We start from the raw sequence: 23,338 nt of genomic DNA on the forward strand, positions 1-23,338 counted from the left end.
TAGCCTATGATTAATGTTTTTGTACAGTGCTCTCAAGATGAAAAGCACTATGTACTGTAAGTGCTAAGTATTAGCAGTCAAATAAGTCAAATGAGTATATGAGTTTGTTATTAAAAAAAAAAGCTTGCAATATGTTGAGGGTTGAAATTAATGCAAAATGTCCTCAGTAATTAATTGTTCTATAGTTGTATTAAAATAGATATTAAATTTTGCTAATAAGAACACAATCATTAGCACTCAGACTCTAAAATCTTGTACGTACTGCATTGTGGAACCTTCACCTTTGCTATAGTTCATATTTATTTAAGAGAAGGGATTGTTTCAGAGTTCATAGCTTATAAATAGCACAGTCTGGGTTTATAGCATTTAAAAATTATTAGAACTCTTAGTGCCAGATTATCGGACTCAGAGTAACATTTGCTAAAGCTAATTAAAGTTTAATAAGTTTAATAAATGTGATTGTTACAGACAAAAAAATCATTAAAGTGCGGTTGAAAATTGTTAAGTTCCAATCAGGTCACATAATAAATTGATGATACTTCTTACTTCCAAACTGTTGCAGCTTCCCGTTGTAGAGTATTTAATTATGCAACAAATGGTGCCCTTGGCGTGACATTTCAATATAGAACTTCATTTTTTACATTTTTAAAGCTTAAAGTAGGAAAATTCAATTAGCATTTTGAAAAGAACCCTAAAATTGCAGCATTTTAGCAGTGAAACACATTTTAAGGCCTCCATTTAAACAATAATTTAACTTAAAATCTCATTGACCTCCTGCTTTAGGGTGGCTTTTTTTTTTTTTTTTACAATTTCTAAAACCAGATGATCTATTTCAGCTCTGCCAAGCATTTGTTGAAATTAATATTCCCTTGCCAATGAAAGCAGAGCATTAGGTGTAACAAATGTCCTCTGCATCCCCATTTGTCTTGGCAAGATAAGCTTGATTTCTTAAAGAAATTAGAAAACTATACATGAAATAAAACCTCAGATACTTGCTCAACATATCAGAAGACCAACTCAAATTTGGCTAGTTTCTACCTTATTAGACTCCTTATTGGTTTTATATGTAGGTACATAAGAACTACATGATTCTGTGGTATATTATTGGTACTCTGCATCTTAAAAAGCACAGAAGTGTATGGTCTTTAAAATAAAATATTATGCACCTTGTCTGGAAAATATAATGTCTCATTAATAGACAATTTTAGGTCCCAGTCCTGCAAAAATGTACATATGTGCTTAATTTTACATATGCACATACTGCCATTGACCTCATTAGGACAACTCATGTTTATGTGCATACAGTTAAGTACATGTAAAAAGATCAGGACCTTAGACTGCAAAGTCTTTGGGTCCAGGACTGCTTTTAATCTGTGTCTTGGAGAGCATTAGACACACTGTCAGAATTTAGCAAAGAAAATAATATTTATATGTCCTGACTTGTTATGTGCAGTAGGAAGATTAAGTTGTTGGTAATGTGCTTAGTATATGCTTTCTGGCCATATTTATTTTACCTATTCTAACTGTACTAAAAAATAACCTGAGGACCAAGGAGGAGGCAGTTGATCATTGTTTTTTGTATGAAATTCAGGTTGTAGTCCGAGACAGATGGTCACATGATAATATAACATTTAACCAATCTTTATTTGTGGCATCGCTACTCCTTAATCCAGCCTTGGCTTGATACGATGTGGGTAACATATTAATGTGAATGTAGAGAGAATTGAAACTGAATTTGAAAGAAAAAGTTTATTTTAGATGTGTATATACAAATTCTAACTTGTAAGACGTGATTAGCTAAACTCTATAGAAAATCCATTTGACTGGTAACAAGAGAAGAAGGGACTTTTATTTTTGTTAGAGATCTTCATCTATATAAGGGTATCAAGGAAAAACATGAAGCAATAAGGAAAATAACAAAAAAGTGTAATTCAAAGAAGAAATCTTGTACTTCATGCAATGCAAAGTGGGCTGAACAGGCCCAAGGACCCAGCCCATTATACTTGCCCCCAGTACTGCTGGTGGTCTTTAGCTTCCAATTAGAGCTGGGCAAATAATGGATTTTTTAGTTCGGGAAGTGGGCAAGGAGAGAGGCAGGCAAACTGAAAATACAAAAATATTCCTGTTCAGTTTGGACCAAATCCTTTTCCCCAAAAAGTTTTTGTTGAAACAAAAATTTAAAACAGTTTCATTTTGAGATGACTTGAAACAGGGATTGGACTTCTTTTGAGTTTTCATTTTGAATCGGTGGTTTCAGATGTTTTTCATCTTTTTTGGTGTGTGTGTTTTTTTGGTTTTGTTTTTTAATTGGCCAAAGATCCATTTAAAATACTATTTCAAATTGAAAAGTTTAAACAAAACATTTCAAAATAGTCTAAATGAAACTTTTCAATTCAAAAACTTTTTTTGTGTGGGTCATCTGAAACCCTTTGCCGAAATCTACTTGAATAGATTTTAGGACCCAAGAAATGCTTTTATCTATGGAAAACTATTAGTAAAAAAAAATATTTAAAAAAATCGCTTAGTTCTGCTCCCAATGCTTAACAGTGGTGCATTTTCAGTAAGTATACAAATGTTATGAAATTCCAGTGCCCAGCTCCAAGTCTACAAATTCTGTAGGGATGGGGAAATGACAGGAATTGTGCATGCGGGCAGGGGACTGGACTCGATGACCTCTCGAGGTCCCTTCCAGTCCTAGAATCTATGAATCTATGTTTGGAAGACTTTGTAAGGCGAGCCTATACTTAATTGTACCTAAGATTTCTGCAAATAATTTCTTAGTTGCAAATAAATCAAAGACCTCTTTCTGCATGCTACTATATTTTAAATTTTCCTGTTTCACTGTTTCTGTGGAACCAGATATTTGCAGAATATAGCACGTGAACGATAACACAGCTAGCTATTCACCTTAAGACCTTATGTTTTCTACAATATGGCCATGAATTTTTTTTTGCCATACCTATTTGGGCATGCTTTTAGGGCAACCAAGGGAACATTGGTTAAAGGGGAGACTGCAGCGGGTAGTACTGAAAGGTGAACTGTCAGGTTGGAGGGAGGTCACCAGTGGGGTTCCTCAAGGTTCGGTTTTGGGTCCGATTTTATTTAATCTATTTATTACTGACCTCGGAACCAAATGTAGGAGTGGGCTGATAAAGTTTGCGGATGACACAAAGTTGGGAGGTATTGCCAATTCGGAGAAGGATCGGGATATCCTGCAGGGAGACTTGGATGACCTTGTAAATTGGAGTAATAGTAACAGGATGAAATTTAATAGTGAGAAGTGTAAGGTGATGCATTTAGGGATGACTAACAAGAATTTTAGTTATAAGCTGGGGACGCATCGGTTGGAAGTGACGAGGAGGAGAAGGACCTCGGAGTCCTGGTTGACCGCAGGATGACTATGAGTCGGCAATGTGACGTGGCCGTGAAAAAAGCTAATGCGGTCTTGGGATGTATTAGGCGAGGTATTTCTAGTAGGGACAAGGAGGTGCTGCTTCCGTTATACAAGGTACTGGTGAGACCTCATTTGGAGTACTGTGTGCAGTTCTGGTCTCCTATGTTTAAAAAGGATGAACTCAAACTGGAACGGGTACAGAGAAGGGCCACTAGGATGATCCGAGGAATGGAAAACCTTTCGTATGAAAGGAGACTCGAGGAGCTCGGTTTGTTTAGCCTAACCAAAAGGAGGCTGAGGGGGGATATGATTGCTCTCTTTAAATATATCAGAGGGATAAATACCAGGGAGGGAGAGGAATTATTTCAGCTCAGTACTAATGTGGACACGAGAACAAATGGATATAAACTGGCCGTGGGAAAGTTTAGGCTTGAAATCAGACGAAGGTTTCTAACCATCAGAGGGGTGAAATTTTGGAACAGCCTTCCGAGGGAAACGGTGGGGGCGAAAGACCTGTCTGGCTTCAAGATCAGGCTAGATAAGTTTATGGAGGGAATGGTATAACGGGATTTTAGTCAATTAGGCAATAACGTGCCATCGCTGGTAAAATGAGGGTCCGGCTGGAGAATCTCGCCTATATGCTCGGGGTTCTACTGATCGCCATATTTGGGGTCGGGAAGGAATTTTCCTCCAGGGAAGATTGGCAGAGGCCCTGGAGGTTTTTCGCCTTCCTCCGCAGCATGGGGCAGGGGTCGCAAGCTGGAGGATTCTCTGCGACTTGAAGTGTTTAAATCACGATCTGGAGACTTCAACAGCTGAGTTAAGGGGAAGTGGGTGGGTCAGAGTTTGTGGCCTGCATCATGCAGGAGGTCAGACTAGATGACCATATTGGTCCCTTCTGACCTTAAAGTCTATGAGTCTATAACATAAAAACAGCCATACTGGGTCATATCAATGGTCCCAGTAGCCTGTCTCTGACAGTGGCCAGGGTCATATGCATCTGAGGGAACGAACAGAATAGGGCAATTTCAAGGGATCTATCCTCTGTCGTCCCGTCTCAGCTTCTGGCAGCTGGAGTTTGAGAGACAGCTGGAGCATGGGGTTGCATCTCTGACTGTCTTGGCTAGTAGCCATTAATGGACCTTTCCTCCATGAACGTATCTAATTCTTTTTTGAACCCAGTTCTACTTTTGTAGGGTTACCATATTCAAACATTTAAAAAAGAGGACACTCCACGGGGCCCCGGCCCCGCCCAACTCCGCCCCTTCCCCACCCCCATTCCAACCCTTTCCCCAAAGTCCCTGCCCCAACTCTGCCCCCTCCTCTGAGCACCCCACATTCCCCCTCCTCCCTCCCGCTCTGATCTTGGTTGGCGGTTGCTAAGTGCTTCCCTGCTACCCACTCGCCCTGCAGCCTCTGTGACCCCTGCTCCCCACTCGCCCTGCAGCCTCTGTGACCCCTGCTCCCCACTCACCCTGCACCCCCCCGCCCCTGCAGCCTCTGCGCCCCCCACCTGCCCTGCCCCTGCGCCCCCTGCCCCTGCAGTCTCTATGCCCCTGCCTGCCCTGCTCCTCTTCGCCCTGCAGCCTCTGCACCCCCCCGCCTGCCCAGCTCCCCCGCTCCCCCGGCAGCCTCTGCCTGGCGGGGGCTTCGGATGCTCAGCGGCAGCCCCGGCACACTCCGCACTCCCTGCCCCGCAGCCTCCTTCCTGCCGCGTGGGGTGATGGGGCCACAGGAAGGGTCCCCCAGTGGCCGGGGAGTCCCCTCCCGCGAGGGAAGCCTGAGCCGTTGGCTGGGCACGGTCTCCCCGTGGTCCTGCGGGCTCGTCTGGGGCGCGTGGTCCGCCCGGCCTCCGGGGGCAGCAGCGGCCCCTTCGCCGCCTTCTGTGGCTGCGCCCCCCTTTCCCCCGCCCGAGCTCGCTACAATGTAGCCGGGCGGCTGGGCTGCGCTGCGGACCCGGCGGGTCGTGCTGGGGCCAGGCGGACCCTGGCTTGTGCTGCCTCCCTATTTCCCCGGACATGTCCGGCTTTTTGGCAATTCCCCCCGGACGGGGATTTGAGTACCAAAAAGCCAGACATGTCCGGGGAAATCCGGACGTATGGTAACCCTAACTTTTGGCCTTCACAACATTCCATGGCAATGATTTTCACAGGTTGACTGTGTGTTGTATGAAGAAGTACTTCCTTTTGTTTGTTTTAAATCTGCTGCCTATTAATTTCTTCGGGTGATCCCTGATTCTTGTGTTATGTGAAGGGATAAATAACACTTCCTTACTCGCTTTCTCCACACCATTCATGTTTTATAGACCTCTGTCATATCCCCCGCCCCCAGTCGTCTCTTTTTTTTAAGCTGAATATTCCCGTCTTTTTAATCTCTCCTCATATTGAAGCTGTTCTATACCCCTTCTCTGCATCTTTTCCTGTTCTCATATATCTTTTTTGAGACGAGGTGACCAGAACTCCACGCAGTATTCAAGGTGTGGGTGTACCGTGGATTTATAAAGTGGCATTATGATAGTTACTATCTGATTACCTATCCCTTTCCTAATGGTTCCTGACATTCTGTTAGCTTTTCTGAGTGCCACTGCACATTTAGCAGATGTTTTTAGAGGACTGTCCACAATGTCTCCAAGATCTCTTCCTTGAGTGGTTAAATTAACAGTTAATTTAGACTCCATCATTTTGTATGTATAGTTGGGATTATTTTTTCCAGTGTGCATTACTTTGCTTTAATCAACATTGAATTTCATCTGCCATGTAGTCACCCAGGTTAGTGAGATCCCTTTGTAATTCTTCACAGTCATCTTTGGACCTAACCGTCCTGAGTAAATTTGTACCATCTGCAAATTGTCACCTCACTGTTCATCCCCTTTTCTGGATCATTTATGAATAGGTTGAACAGCACAGGTCCCAGTACAGATCCTGGGGGAACCCTGCTTTTTACCTCTCTCCATTGTGAAAACTGACCATTTGTTCCTATCCTTTCTTTCCTATCTTTTAACCACTTGTCCATGAGAAGACCTTCCCTTTTATCCCATGACTGCTCAGTTTGCTTAAGAGCCCTTGGTGAGAGACCTTCTCAAAGGGTTTCTGAAAGTCTAAGCATGCTATATCAACTGGATCACCCTTGTCCACATACTTCTTGACTCCTTCAGAGAATTATAATAGATTGGTGAGGCATGATTTCTTTATACAAAAGCCATGTTGACTCTTCCCAACATATCATGTTTATCTGTGTCTGATAATTTTGTTCTTTACTATAGTTTCAACCAGTTTGCCTGGTACTGAAGTTAGGTTTACCTGCCTGTAATTGCCAGGATCACCTCTGGAGCCTTTTTGAACAATAGACCTTGCATTAACTATCTGCCAGTCATCTGGTACAGAGGCTGATTTAAGTGATAAGTTACATACCACAGTTAGTAGTTCTACAATTTCATATTGGAGTTCCTTCAGAACTCTTGGGTGAGTACCATCTGGTCCTGGTGACTTATTACTGTTTAATTTATCAGTTCATTCCAAAACCTCTGCTAGTGATACAGTAACTCCTCACTTAACGTCATCCCAGTTAACATTGTTTCGTCACTGATCTATTAGAGAACATGCTCGTTTAAAGTTGTGCAATGCTCCCTTATAACTTTGTGTGGCACCCACCTGCTTTGTCCTCTGCTTGCAGGAAGAGCAGACCGTTGAAGATAGCGGGTGGGGGCTTGGAACCAGGGTGGGCCGGCAGCCCCCCATCAGCTCCCTTAGTTCCCTGTGCGATAGCCGCCCAGCAGGCTACCAATTGCTGGGCAGTTCAGATGTCCTTCCCCTCACTGCCGTGTGCTGCTCCTGCCCTCTGCATTGGAGCTGCTCCCAGGAGTCTCCTGCTTGCTGTGCAGGGGGTTGGGGAGGAAGAGGAGTGCTGATGTCAGGGTGTCCCCCTTCCCCCATTCCTGTACCCCATCTCCACAGAGAAGGGGGGGACATGACAGGGCTCAGGACGGAGGGAGCTTGCTGTCTCAACTTGCTGATCTACTTTAAAAGGCAGTGTACTTAGAGTGGGGTCAGCGTACTTAAAGGGCCAATGCGTGTCTCTCTCTCACACAAACGGTGTGTGTGGCGCGCACTCTCTCTGTCTCACACACACACACACACACTTTGGAAAGTGGTGCGCTCCAGTGGGAAAGCGTGGGTTCATCATCACTGTTCAGTTTCCGCAGGGAGTGTTTGCAGCCACTGTCATGTGTCTATTGTGTCTCCTCACTCCATTTGTGCTGTCTTGTAGAGCGTGAGGCTACATCAGTGGCTCTCAAACTTCTTTACTGGTGACCCCTTTCACATAGCAAGCCTCTGAGTGCGACCCCCCCCCTTATAAATTAAAAACACTTTTTCATATATTTAACACCATTATAAATGCTGGAGCAAAGTGGGGTTTGGGGTGGAGGTTGACAGCTCGTGACCCACCCAACCCCCGTACGAACCTTGAGACCCCCTGAGGGGTCCCGACCCCCAGTTTGAGAACCCCTGAGCTACATTAACAACACTGTATTACCCTTGAGGTCTCAGCCGAGTGCTAGTTCATCATTTAGCAACAAGGCATTCCTTGGGAAATATCCCACCCTCTTCCACCCTCTAACTTCACCACCTCAACCAAGCTTTACAATCATCGTTGCTGTGTACAGTATTAAATTGTTTGTTTAAAACGTATACTGTGTGTGTGTGTGTGTGTAATATATATATGTCTTTTGTCTGGCCAAAAAAAAATTCCCTGGAACCTAACTCCCCCCTATTTACATTAATTCTTATGGGGAAATTGGATTTGCTTAACATCGTTACGCTTAAAGTATCATTTTTCAGGAACATAACTACAAGGTTAAGCGAGGAGTTACTGTACCTCAATGTAGGCCAGTTCCTCAGATTTGTCACCTACAAAATATGGCTCTGGTGTGAGAATCTCCTCCATATCCTCTAGAGCAGGGGTGGCCAGCCTGAGCCTGAGAAGGAGCCAGATTTTACCAATGTACATTGCCCCCCATCAGCCCCCCAGCGCCTCCCGCCCACCGGCAGCCCCTCCGATCAGCGCTTTCCCTTCCCTCCCTGCACCTCCTGATCAGCTGTTTTGTGGCGTGCAGGAGGCTCTGGGGGGGTGGGGGAGGAGCGAGGGCACTGCAGGCTCAAGGGAGGGGGCAGGAAGGGGTGGAGTGGGGGCAGGGCCTGTGGCAGAGCCAGGGGCTGAGCAGTTGAGCACCCCCTTACCCATTGGAAAGTTGGCACCTGTAGCTCCAGTCCCGAAGTTGGTGCCTATACAAGGAGCCGCATATTAACTTCTGAAGAGCCGCATGTGGCTCCGGAACCACAGGTTGGCCACTCCCGCTCTAGAGTGAAGACCAGTGCAAAGAATTCAGTTAGCTTCTTCGCAAGAGCCTTGTCTTCCTTGAGTGTTCCTTTAGCACCTCGATCATCTAGTGGCCCCACTGACTGTTTGGCAGGCTTCCTGCTTCGGATGTAATTTAAAAAAAAATAAAAAAAAGTTGCTGTTAGTTTTTGTGTCCTTAGCATTTGCTTTTCACATTCTTTTTTGGCCTAATTATACTTTTACTCTTGCCAGAGTTTATTTCTATTTTCCTCACTAGAATTTGACTTCCAGTTTTTAAAGGATGCATTTTTGCCCCTAACCTCCTCTTTAACTCTGTTGTTTAGCCATGATGGCATTTGTAAGTATTATTTGGGGGTTACATTTAATTTAAACATCTGTTATGGTGTTTTAAACAAGTTTCCGTGTAGCTTGCAGGTATTTCACTCTTGTGACTGTTCCTTTTAATTTCCATTTAACTAACTTCCTCATTTTTGTGTAGTTCCCCTTTTAGAAGTTAAATGCTACTATGGTGGGTTTCTTTGGCATTTTCCCCCCTACAAATGTGTTAAATTTAATTACATTATGGTCATTATTATGAGCGGTTCAGTGATATTCATCTCTTGGACCAGATCCTGTGCACCACTTAGGACTAAATCAAGAATTGCCTCCCCCCTTGTGGGTTCCAGGACTAGCTGCTCCAAGAAGTAGTCATTTAATGAGTCTGAAAATTTTATTTCTACATCCCTTCCTGACGTGACATGTACCCAGTCAATATGAGGATAATTGAAATCCCCCATTATTTTTGCGTTTTCTGCCTTTATAGCCTCTCTAATCTCCCTGAGCATTTCACAGTCACCAGTACCAGCCTGCTCAGGTGGTCGATAGAATATTCTTACTGCTATACTCTTATTGTTCAAACATGGAATTTCTATCCATACAGATTCCATGGTACAGTTTTATTTATTAAACATTTTTACTTTATTTGACTCTACTTTCTTTCACCTACAGGGCTTCTCTCCCCACAGATGCAACCTATTCTGTCATCCCTATATATTTTATACCCTTACCATATCTCATTGATTATTCTCATTCCACCAAGTTTTTGTGATCCCATTATATCAATATCTTTATTTAATGCCAAACACTCTAGTTCATCCACCTTCGTATTTAGACTTCTAATATTTGTATATAAGAACTCATACACGTTGTCAATATTCAGTTGCTTGCCTTCATGTTATATTTAAATAGGACTTTTTTACATTTGACTGACCTCACAGCTCCTACCTGTACTTTATCAACTTCATTCCAATCCTCTTTATTAGGATATAGAGTTCCCCCTTTAATAAATTCATCCCTAATGAATGTCACTGCCTGAACCTTGTGCTCCTCCGTATCTGTTGGCTTTCCCCCAGCCCTTTGTTTAAAAAATCCTCTATGACCTTTTTAAACCTTTGCAAATGCCATTGAAACAGACTTAAATTCTAATTGCTCCTTGCCTAGAAGTTTATGTGGATTGTCATGGAATTATTTTTTAGCCTGTGTGTATCTATCTTAATTTTTCCTATTTTTTTTTTCCAGGAGTTATATCCTGCATTTTGCATTCACAATGGAGGATCTGACCTAGACAGGCTACCCACTGCCAGTACCTGCATGAACTTGCTGAAGCTTCCTGAGTTTTATGATGAAAACCTTATGCGGAGCAAACTTCTTTACGCCATTGAATGTGCTGCTGGATTTGAGCTGAGCTGAGTTGAACTGAGGTTTAAACAGAAGCTCTGCAGAGGAACTAACCAGTGCCTATTCCATAAGCAGCACCCATACACAAGCAGATGAAGGGAACTCAGTCTAGGTTTCTGCAGCTCTCGTTTCTTATCAGATACCCTCAAATAGGTTTCATTTTTAAATACATGATTTGTTAGTTAAGTGTCATTAAACTTACATTGGCACTGCTTTATTATGACTCAAAATAATGAATGCTGTGTGCAGTGTGGTTGGGGTTTGTGTTTATGCCAAGCAAGAGCACATTTAACGAACAGTGACATCTCAGTGAAATTAACCAAAGATGAAGCTTTGGCTCTGTGCTGTTCAAATATAAATAATTCTACAAGTTGGCAATAAAGTTGTGTGTAGTGCAGCATGTTGGGATAAGAGAGGTCTTAACATCCTGTTATAAATCTTCAGAGGGAAGTAGATGTTTGCAGATATCCCAGAACTGAGAGATTGAAAACGCTTGTTACTGATAACCCCACATCTTTTCTCATGTGGTAGAATTGTTTACAAAACTTAGTTGTTGCAATTAAAACAGAATGGATTTGTTTTAAACTACCATCTCTTGAGATGGCAGGCACTGAGATATAACATTGATATTTTATTTGTGCTTTCTGAAATATCTTCAAGAAATTGGATTTGCATGATTATTTTTAAGTTCTACGTTTGGCCGTGTCATGATCAGCTGGACATTGTCGTAAACAGATATGACTATCCATGCTTTTCTCTGTTCTGTTTCTGTCTCTCCTTTGTGCCTGTAAAGATTTTTTTTTAATGTATCAAACTCCTATGGCATACACAGTACATACAGTAGTCATGACTTTGGAAAAAATATACTTGTAACAACTATTAAAAGTATTTCAACCAAAGCATCAGGCTTTATCTTTTATATCTGAAGCCTGCAGTGTTCACATTCCTTCTCCCTATCATTTCTCTTCATCTTAAATACCATGTATGTGCTGTAGAAACTTGTCTTAATTCATTATTTTTGTGACTAAGCAGCTTTTGCATCCATCTGGCTCTTAGCAGTTCTGCTCAGAGAAGTAGGTGGGAACATGTTGCTTAACATAATTTGATTGCCAAGGGAAAAATTGGATTCATATGAAAGTAATCAGTTCTCTAATAATAGGTACATCACTGAGTCAAGATTTGTGTTCACATTTAATTTGCATTCAATTAAAAAAAATAATTATAAGTCAAACTATAAGATGCGTAAACATGCATCCTTTCTGGTTTTTAATAATAACTAATAAAAAATCAGAATTTACAGACATTATGCTAAAACTATTTCGCTGTCACTGGAAGCTCTGTTGGGTTTCGTATTTAATAAGCAGTAACCAGCAATATACTTTTAAATGTGGAGAAACGGAGTGGTTTTAAGGTGTTTACTAGTATCAGTATAAAATGTATAATTTCCTAATTTGGGTAATAAATGAAGTGTTAAAATACTATTTGTAGTCTTGATGTACAGAAATAAAATAATTGTTTTCTTTTTGGTTTTGCTTTAGGCTGTTTTATTTGTTAAATGTTACAAACCCAACATATTCTTTACCTAAAAATTGGTTTCTTGTATATTTTTCTACATAAATTATGGAACAGAAGACTGAAAAGAGGTCAGTGATAGTATTACTGCCTCCTCTTAAAAGCAAAACCTGAGCATTTCCTTTAGATAACATTATTTATTTTCCAACCCATTACTTAAAATATTTTGAAAATATTTTTCAATTGAATTCATTTGCTACAATTTGATAGTGTCATGTTTGTATGTTGTAAAATGCAAATTAAATTTTTTCTATTAAATATTCACATTTCCAAGATTGTGTTGGAGTCATGCCACATAACAATGGTTGGTAATATGTACATTTTGTTATTTTATAAAGAGACCTAACACACACCCATTCCTAGACATAGACACAAGTACTGGTGGAACAGAGACTGGGGTAGGCATGAGATTACAGGAAGAGGAACAGTATACTTTATAGATGTGACTATATGAATATAAATATAAAAATATTGTTGCAGGGGAATGTGATTACAAGCTTTGTAGACCATTAAAAATATTCCACATAATCAGTTTCTTCTGTAGATTTGGTATTTAATCCTCAATCATTTTGTTTTTTATACTTTTCTATGCATGAAGGGGGAAATCCTGAACCTGCTCCAAACTTTCCTTAGGGTTAAAATGTGCTTAAATGGGAGCAAAATTTGGTCCTTGCTCCCATTTATCTCAATGGGAATTTCACCATTGATTTCAGTTGGATCAAAATTTGACCAGCATCTGTATGTAAAAAGGGAGAATACATCCACATTCCTGTTAGGGGTATCCCATGTAACCCTTCTGTCAGTTGGAGTCGGCAGCAACAAGGGCCAGGTTCAATATCTAGGGGTTCCTTTTCAACAATACAACACAGAACCGGCTCAAACCCCTACCCAGTAACCTGGAGAAATTACACATCACCCCCTAGACGCCTCTGAGATGCAATACTACCCCACTCGCAAGCAGAGTCCGAGGGTAGAAAAGAAACTTTGAATAAAAGGAGGGAAGTAACGTGGCATTAATTTGGGAAGATGCCACAAGCAGGATTCATAAACATAAAACCATAAGCAAACAACCCACCCCAGAGTATGTTGAGCAGTGTCCTTTTGCCTCAGGTTCTTAAGTCCAGCAACCAAAGGCTCCTTTTACATGCCCCTCCCTCCACCGCATCCCACTCACAGTTGTCCTTGGTCAGTGAAGACCCAGAGTTCAGAGGTGCATCTGCATGAGCTCTCAGGGGGGGACATCTTGGTTGCCCCGCTGTCTGGGCACTTGCTCTGGCATCAGCTGCCCTGCTGGCCACTCGCCTCCACGCTCCACATTCTCAGGGATGTCGTAAGATCCCACCACTTAACACAGCTCTCAGAGTGATTGTAGCACTGTGATTTCAGCTGTTAGTGGGGAAGCCTCACTGCTAGTGCAGACTGGGCAGTCTCTTGCATCACAGACACTGTCCCAAAGGAGGCCTAATGCTTAGGCTGGGTTATCCATGATTTCAGCTCTATTGGTGTGCAACAAGACTCTCAACTGAGTCTTAATCAGCTCTGTTATTACACAAGGGAGAGAGGAAGAGTCAAATAGACAGGGCAAACACCACCAGGTACAAGTACTTGTCCCCACCCTCTCTCAACTCCCCTGGGCTTTGGCACCCATGTCCCCTGCCTACCAAGTGCAATTTAGTTGAGGGTGAGTCCCTCAATCAGGGTATGCCAAGCACAGTTCAGCTGCCCTTGATTCACACAACAAGGATACCAACCCTTTAGTACCTTTGACCCAACACCAGCCAAAAGTGATCATTTGGGCAAAACAGCCCCATCATGCTGAGCACCTCGGCAGAGTGGGTGTGCCCATGCAAACAAGGTCAGCTCCTGAAGTCCCCTTCCTCAGCTCATCATTAGATGTCAGGGGAGAGCTCATTCAGATCCTGCTTACACCCATAATTAAAATAAAATTAGTTTACTGGTGCTGTTGGCAGTGGTCTGGACAATTTTTCAGCATCTCTTAAAGCAAATCTAATAACTTCCTAATCTGAACCACAAAAGGGTTTGGAATTCACAGTGAGCATTTTGGGAAGTACAATGAGCTAATGCTGAATTTCAGTCTGTTTAAACCAAAAACTATTTGTAAAATGTTAGTGGGCAGCTGTGATCATTTTCCTACAGGGTGAAAAATGACACAACATTCAGACAAAACAGGAACATTGTTTTTCTTGGGTCATTTTTGGGAGAAGTGAAATAATGTTTGTTCTGTATTTATTTATAATTATACAAAATAAATGTAGGTGTATACCTAAATCTGTGTGAATAATAGCCCTGATGTAAAAGCTTATGTTAATATTTTTCTGTTTTCTATGACAATTTGCCTCTAATTGAAGGAGAGGAAGAAATGAATATGATGTGTAGACAGAGCAGGATATCTATATTTTGATTTACCTTAGATTTTGAGAATAAAGTAATTTTGACTTTTCTTGAAAGTTTTCAGCAACATTCTCTTTTGTTTTTGGAGTAAATCTGGTCACTTTCAGAACACATAACCTTAGCTTGGAAAATTTCATATGAGACTAAAACAGAGCTTCATAACGTGGAAGTTAGTTGTACCCTATAATCAGGTAGAGGCTGCTACAGCTCCATGATTCTCTGAGCCTGTGACAAAATTGCACACATCTAGCATAAAGCCTGTAACCTTATTCTCAAGTTCAAAACTTCCCAAGTACACCATCAGCCAAACTGTGCCTTGTAGGCTTCGTTTTGTTTGCATATCTTTAAAAAAACAGCCTAAACATCAATGATCCCCTTTTTAAACAGCTTATCCTACACCATTGGGAAGAACAAAACCCTCCTTCAGTGAATGGAAGCATGAGAGAGAGAGCACTCATTGTAGAGAATGTTACCCTTTGAAGAAGCAAGCACAGGAATGAATTCTCACAGAACTTCTTCAAGAAGTTCTATTTTAGCTCTTAAGAAGATATGCCTTTGGAGTGTACGTTTTCCTGCCTGTTTCTTTTCCTTCATGCTCTTCTTGCTGTTCTCTTAACTTAGAACCCACTGCTTCACAATATTAATAGGTTCCATGTGGTATGCTAGTTAGAGAATACTTTTTCAAGAGCTCGTCAAATTTGTTTTGGTTTTTTTATCCTGCAGAGGCCACTGCCTGCCAGCAAAAATGTAGCTAGCTGCAAGAGTTTTCAAGACTTGATCTTGAGCTGTTTCAGAACCTAGCTGAAATTAATGTGTGTCAGGGACATAGAGCCATGAACCCGCAAACTCTTATATGCATGCTTAATACTCCGCTAGCTGAGTAGCCCCATTAAAGCCAGTGAGACTACTCCGATGCGTAGTGATAAGTATGTGTGTATTCGCAGTATCTGTAATCTCATGACAAAGCCAGCATAAGCTTGAATTTTCAGGTTTCAGAGTAGCAGCCGTTAGTCTGTATCCGCAAAAAGAACAGGAGTACTTGTGGCACCTTAGAGACTAACAAATTTATTAGAGCATAAGCTTACGTGGGCTACAGCCCACTTCTTCGGATGCATAGAATGGAACATATATTGAGGAGATATATATACACATACAGAGAGCATGAAAAGGTGGGAGTTGTCTTACCAACTCTGAGAGGCCAATTAAGTAAGAGGAAAAAATTTTTTTGAAGTGATAATCAAGATAGCCCAGTACAGACAGTTTGATAAGAAGTGTGAGAATACTTACATGGGGAGATAGATTCAATGATTGTAATGACTCAGCCATTCCCAGTCCCTATTTAAGCCTAAATTGATTGTATCTAATTTGCATATCAATTCAAGCTCAGCAGTTTCTCATTGGAGTCTGTTTTTGAAGCTTTTTTGTTGCAAAATTGCCACCTGCAGGTCTGTCATTGAATGACCAGACAGGTTAAAGTGTTCTCCTACTGGTTTTTGAATGTTCTGATTCCTGATGTCAGATTTGTGTCCATTAATTCTTTTGCATAGAGACTGTCTGGTTTGGCCAATGTACATGGCAGAGGGGCATTGCTGGCACATGATGGCATATATCACATTGGTAGATGTGCAGGTGAACGAGCCCCTGATGGCATGGCTGATGTGATTAGGTCCTATGATGATGTCACTTGAATAGATATGTGGGCAGAGTTGGCATCGGGCTTTGTTGCAAGGATAGGTTCCTGGGTCAGTGTTTTTGTTCAGTGATGTGTGGTTGCTGGTGAGTATTTGCTTCAGGTTGGGGGGTTGTCTGTAAGCGAGGACAGGTCTGTCTCCCAAGATCTGTGAGAGTGAGGGATCATCTTTCGGGATAGGTTGTAGATCTCTGATGATGCACTAGAGAGGTTTTAGTTGGGGGCTGAAGGTGACAGCTAGTGGTGTTCTTACTTAATTGGCCTCTCAGAGTTGGTAAGACAACTCCCACCATTTCATGCTCTCTGTATGTGTATATATATCTCCTCAATATATGTTCCATTCTATGCATCCGAAGAAGTGGGCTGTAGCCCACGAAAGCTTATGCTCAAATAAATTTGTTACGCTTGAATTTTAAGCCAGGGCTTCCCTGTGGCTCTTCGATCCTGCCACTGCTTCCTGGATTATTGTATGAACCACTGGGGCAGAGATGGGGAGTGTTGTTTTTAAACTATTGTCAAGGCTGTATCCCCACTTTGAACTTTAGGGTACAAATGTAGGGGCCTGCATGAGGACTTCTAAGCTTAACTACCAGCTTAGTTCTGGTCCGCTGCCACCATTCCCTACCCTGGGAAGCTTTTAGAAACCTCTCACCAATTCCCTGGTGAATACAGATCCAAACTCCTTGGATCTTAAGGAGAAATTGACCCTTCCTCCCTCCTTCCTTTCACCAACTCCTGGTGAATACAGATCCAAACCCCCTTGGATCTTAAAACAAGGAGAAATCAATCAGGTTCTTAAAAAGAAGGCTTTTAATTAAAGAAAAAGGTAAAAATCATCTCTGTAAAATCAGTATGGAAAATAACTTTACAGGGTAATCAAACTTAAAGAGCTCAGAGGACCCCCCTCTGTCTTAGGTTCAAAGTACAGCAAACAAAGATAAACACTCTAGTAAAAGGTACATTTACAAGTTGAGAAAACAAAGTAAAACTAAGACGCCTTGCCTGGCTTTTTTACTTACAAGTTTGAAATATGAGAGACTTGTTTAGAAAGATGGGGAGAACCTGGATTGATGTCTGGTCCCTCTCAGTCCCAAGAGCGAACAACCCCTTAAAACAATGAGCACAAACAAAAGCCTTCCCCCCCCCCCCAAGATTTGAAAGTATCTTGTCCCCTTATTGGTCCTTTGGGTCAGGTGTCAGCCAGGTTACCTGAGCTTCTTAACCCTTACAGGTAAAAGGATTTTGGAGTCTCTGGCCAGGAGGGATTTTATAGTACTGTACACAGGAGAGCTGTTACCCTTCCCTTTATAGTTATGACAACTATCATGTGATGTTAGAAGTTTAGATTTCCTATTAAGCCAAATTCAATCCTGGTGTGAATTCTGTGACTCAACTGTCCCTAGTAGCTGGTGTCAGGACTGCCCATTATAACATCTGGCGGTAAAAAAAAGAAGGAGCTGTTTTAGAGGAAATATTTAGGTGAGCCACTGAACAAATTGTAACAACATTACAGGGTCATATGGGAACTTGATCACTGGCCACACAGTGGAAGTAATAAGGGCAGTTGAAGACATTCAGAGAATTAGCTAAAAAAATTTAAAGCAATTATTTTTTCAGTTTCAAAACTTCCTGCCCTATGCAGGGCCGATGAGGGTGGTGGGGGGGGGGGAACCCGGACAAAATACCCGGGGCCCGGGGTCCCGAAAGGGGGTCCGGGCCCGGCCTCCCCGGGTCTCCCCCCCCCCCCGCGCCCCGTTTTTCCCGCCCCCCCCCCGGGGGGGGGGCCCAAAAATTTTTGGGCCCGGCTCCCCCCCCCCCCCCCCCCCCATTGGCCCTGTTTAGCCGGTTCCCCCTTGCTGGGGGGCCCAAAAATTTTTTTTCACCAGGGCCCGAACCCGCTCTCACAGCCCTGGCCCTATGGGGGTGTTCGGTTGCTATAAAATGTGTTTATGATTTTTTCCTTATTTTTGCCATGATTCAACAGCTGTTTCCATTTTTATCAGAACTAATCGGTATCCCTTGGTGCCATTCCCCCAATTGCTTGAGAGATAATTTTGTCTTATTAGCTCAGTGAAATGTCACCTGCAACACTAGTAACTTCCCTGTCAGAGTCACACATTACTTGTGGAAATCTCTTCAGACAATAAATCTGCTGTCTCTGCGGCATAGAGGGAAAAAGTAGATAATTTGCATAAGAATACGAGGAGGCATTTCACTGGCTGGCATCCATTCCACCCATCTGAATGAGGCCTTCTGTTGGTTATTTATTTAGCAGGACATAATCAAAGAATTCACTGAAACTTAAACTATTTGGGCCTTCACAGATGTTTTGCACAAATGCTTTAACTAAACTGAATGTGTATCATATTTGATCTTGGCTCCTATGCAGATTATACATGGAAACTTGCAAAAGCAGTATTCCTAGCATAGTAGGGCCCCAATATTTGATTGGGGCTTTTTAGGACTATAATAAAAACAAACCATCCTCATGAATTATGGGGCTGTGATGGAAAACAAAATGGTGTAAATACCCTGCACAGCACAGTTTCAGCTACTGGCGAGGCTCTAGCCTCAAATCATAGACTATCAGGGTTGGAAGGGACCTCGGGAGGTCATCTAGTCCAACCCCCTGCTCAAAGCAGGACCAATTCCCAACTAAATCATCCCAGCCAGGGCTTTGTCAAGCCGGGCCTTAAAAACCTCCAAGGAAGGAGATTCCACCACCTCCCTAGGTAATGCATTCCAGTGCAAATCCTTTTCCCTACATTTTATTATGGCAGAGCCACATCTGTGGAACAGGAAACCTGTTTATTTTGGGTCTCTTAATCCTTGTACCTTTAAGGATAACTACAGTGATCACCTTTTCTTGTTCATGCGAAATTGTATACTTAAAAAAAAAAAAAATCTCTCAGAAATTTTCGAAAAACTTTTTAGAATTACCTGCATCTCTTTTAGTATCTCCTGTGTGATTGTGAATGGTGCTGGTATTTCACAGAGACGTGCCATTTTGTTGTTGTTTCCTAGGATAGTATATGGACAAATGACTGGAGGAGAATTGTGTGGGTTTCTAGGATGGGATTTTTTTGTAATATCCATACAGGGCAGAGATCCAGTACTTTTAGTACTTTCAGTTAAACTGCAGTGAAACACGAATATCCTGCCCATTTAAAGGAAAAGTGAAGAGCAGGACAGGAACCAATGGGAGCCCAGTCATGAATTGAGAGCACCGCTGTGCTACTGAAACTCCACTCTTAACTAGACCAGCTCCTTCCAATAGAGACTATTATTCTTTCCGACCTGTCACAGGTCAGGTAACCTAACCACCAATTCCATAAAGGTGTCCAAAAACAAATAACTGAACATAAGAACAGCCATACTGAGTCTAAATTTTTTTTCTAAATTAATGGAGATATCCTATCTCATAGAACTGGAAGGGACTTTGAAAGGTCATCGAGTCCAGCCTCCTGCCTTCACTAGCAGGACCAAGTACTGATTTTGCCCCAGATCCCTAAGTGGCCCCCTCAAGGATTGAGCTCTCAACCCTGGGTCAGACCAAAGGTCCATCTAGCCCAGTACCCTGTCTACCGACAGTGGCCAATGCCAGGTGCCCCAGAGGGAGTGAACAGAACAGGTAGTCATCAAGTGATCCATCCCCTGTTGCCCATTCCCAGCTTCTGACAAACGGAGGCTAGGGACACCATCCCTGCTCATCCTCGCTAACAGCCATTGATGGACCTACCCTCCATGAAATTATCTAATTCCTTTTTGAATCGTGTTATAGTCTTGGCCTTCACAACATCCTCGGGCAAGGAGTTCCACAGGTTGACTGTGTGTTGTGTGAAAAAAATGCTTCCATTTGTTTGTTTTAAACCTGCTGCTTATTAATTTAATTTGGTGACTCCTAGTTCTTGAGTTATGAGGAGTAAATAACACTTCCTTATTTACTTTCTCCACACCAGTCATGATTTTATAGACCTCAATCATATCCCCCCCTTAGTCGTCTCTTTTCCAAGCTGAAAAGTCCCAGTCTTATTAATCTCTCTTCATATGGAAGCCATTCCATACCCCTAATAATTTTTGTTGCCCTTTTTTGAACCTTTTCCAATTCCAATATACTTTTTTTGAGATGGGGCGACCACAGCTGCATGCAGTATTCAAGATGTGGATTTATATAGAGGCAATATGATATTTTATGTCTTATTCTCTCTCCCTTTCTTAATGATTCCCAACATTCTGTTCACTTTTTTGACTGCCACTGCACATTGAGTGGATGTTTTCAGAGAACTATCCACAATGACTCCAAGATCTCTTTCTTGAGTGGTAACAGCTAATTTAGACCCCATCATTTTATATGTATAGTTGGGATTATGTTTTCTAATGTGCATTACTTTGCATTCATCAACATTGAAGTTCATCTGCCATTTTGTTGCCCAGTCACCCAGTTTTATGAGATCCTTTTGTAGCTCTTCGCAGTCTGCTTGGGATTTAACTATCTTGAGTAGCTTTGTATGATCTGCAAATTTCACCACCTCACTGTTTACCCCTTTTTCCAGATCATTTATGAATATGTTGAACAGGACTGTCCCAGAACAGACCCCTGGGGGACACCACTATTTACCGCTCTCCATTCTGAAAACTGACCATTTATTTCTACCCTTTGTTTCCTATCTTTTAACCAATTAATCCATGAGAGGACCTTCCCCCTTATCCCATACCAGCTTACTTTGCTTAAGAGCCTTTGGTGAGGGACCTTGTCAAAGTCTTTCTGAAAATCTAAGTACACTATGTCCACTGGATCCCCCTTGTCCACATGCTTGTTGACCCCCCTCAAAGAATTCTAGTAGATTGGTGAGGCATGATTTCCCTTTACAAAAACCATGTTGACTCTTCCCCAACAAATTATGTTCATCTATGTGTCTGACAATTTTGTTCTTTACTGAAACCAAAAATGTTCTAAAAACACAGGGCTAGTTCCTCAGTTGCTGTAACTGGACATCATTGGTGGAGCTCTGTCCATTTACACAAGCTGAGGATCTGACCCTCTGAGTGAGAACAAATGTGAGAATAAGGGATAACCATGGTGATTTGACTAACCTCTTACCATAGGAGAATCCTGGTCATTTTCAAGCCTTGCTACGGCTCAGGATTGATGAAGGAGGCAAAGTGCTGCAGAGACAGTTTGTAAATACTCCATGTAATATTACCAATTAATCAAAAACTATACAGAATTAACTAATATCTGGTGTGGGCCTATGGATAAGAATGCAAATCATAGATCAAGTTAATGAAAGTGGAATGTTCAGCATAATTGCTGATGAAGCTCTGCATGCAACTAATAGGGAACCGCTGCCAGATCTGTGGATAATCCACAGCAGCTATTCTCAAACTGGTCCACAGATGAGGCATGATCAGTGGAGTCCCTGCTGGTGCTCCATGGAAAACTCCCAGGGCACACGGAGTTGGCTGTTCTTGAGTTGCATCAACAAACATCCATTCAATCTAGGCTCTTAGGCCCAGACCCTCAAAGGTATTTAAATTCCTAACTTCCATTGATTTCACTATGCATTGGTGTTGTAGCAATGGAAATTAGGAGCCCAAATACCTTTGAGGATCTGGGCCTGAATTACAAAGAGGAGTCTGGATGTACGTAAACGCAGCTGGATTCGAGAGAAGTTGCTGGGCAGCATGTATTAATAGAATTCTGATGAAAAATTGTAGAGAAGCTCAGGAGACTAGCATGAAAGCTGGTTATGTCTTTTCCTTTTTGTGCTTTAAATATTTCTGTTAAGAGTCTGTTTGGATTCTGAAATGTTCAGTGTACCACCAATATTTCAGACCTAATTGTTTCTGATAAGCTATCAACAAGAAGTTAATGGTGGTGTTTAATTAAATGATACTTTCCAGAATTGCTTTGCTGGTTGTACTATATTTAACTTTAAGAACCGTCTTTGATGCATCTCCTAGCCTTTTGCTAATTCCAAAAATAACTGCGATCTGTAAATAGAAAAACTAGCTGCATTAAGCAGCATGCAAGAAAGGCCATAATCATTACTATGTCAGGGGTACTATATTAATATGTCTCTAATGTAGCCTTTTCCCAACATTTCTTCAATTCTGTTGGGTTTATCCATATCTGACCTTCATAGATCATAAAAATTAACCCAGAAAGCTGGGGACTATGTGAGTGGCTTATACCTCATGGAATGATGCCACATTATTTTCATGATATAGCAACACCCGTCATTTTAAGTGCTGACATCAGGTGAAAAAGTTAAAGACCCAAGTACCAAAATTTCTTATCCTACAGTAATAGGGGTTTATTTCTTATGACTAAAGGCTATTTTCACCTGATGCATGGAGGAGTAACTTCTCTCAAAAGGATGCTCCTTTGTTGTGACTGTCATAGGTACCAGCTGAGTACCCCCACCCCAGCCATCACTAGACTGCTGTTAAAGAACCCAGCCACTGGGTCCCCAAGTGTTTTAAGAGTCCACAGCTTTAATGGAGCCCAGCGACTGCCTCAGTCTTGGGGTCCCTAGGCGCACAGCCAGGATGCAGATCCTCTGGCACCCCCTCCTCAGAGTTGGAACTCACCCTTCCCTTTGGAGTCCTTGGGGACCATCTGTGTTCAGGGAAGGAAGCAGTGCTCCCCCGCCCCCCACCGTCTCAACTGGCAGTGGCACCGACCTGCTGGCTTGCTTCTCCCTTCTCTTGAGCTGAAGAAAAATGGCCCCTAAAAAGAGCAGCTCCTGCTCTTTTATAACTTTCAGTAGCCTCTGCCAGCAGACTAGAGACCCTGCCAGCTGATTTCGTGCCCCTGAAAGTTCTCCTGGTTGGGAGTCAGTCTACTGTTTAGAGCTATTCCCTTTCAGTGGGACATATGGTGACTAGACAGCAAATGTGAAAAATCAGGACAGGGAGTGGGGGGTAATAGGAGCCTATATAAGAAAAAGACCGAAAAATTGGGACTGTCCCAATAAAATAGGACATCTGGTCACCCTAGTGGTACAGCACTTTGTCAACAACCATCTTTTGTTATTCTTTTGCCACCAGCCTTTGGAATTTCGGTCCAAAATGGAGGCAAATAGTTAGCCGAGAAGACAGAGGCATATTTGGCTGATAATATTCTTTGGGGGTGCTAAGCCCAGCCCATACTCCTGAAGCAGTGGCTCCTGTCCCAGGGGGCTGGATCAGGT

The 23,338-nt window shown here is 42.2% G+C and overlaps 1 protein-coding gene across 1 annotated transcript in view; it reads left to right on the forward strand.

The window, feature by feature from the left end:
- UBE3C (ubiquitin protein ligase E3C) overlaps positions 1 to 11,995 on the forward strand; it is a 201,894-nt gene extending 189,899 nt beyond the window's left edge. Inside the window, exon 23 of the mRNA XM_026652083.2 lies at positions 10,310 to 11,995. Coding sequence (XP_026507868.1) covers positions 10,310 to 10,480 — 171 coding nt within the window. The 3' untranslated portion in view covers positions 10,481 to 11,995. The remainder of the gene's footprint in view (positions 1 to 10,309) is intronic.
- Positions 11,996 to 23,338: the final 11,343 nt, after the last annotated feature.

Source organism: Terrapene carolina, unplaced genomic scaffold, assembly GCF_002925995.2.
Source record: "Terrapene carolina triunguis isolate 2854851 unplaced genomic scaffold, T_m_triunguis-2.0 Scaffold111, whole genome shotgun sequence".
Lineage (NCBI taxonomy): Eukaryota > Metazoa > Chordata > Testudines > Emydidae > Terrapene > Terrapene triunguis.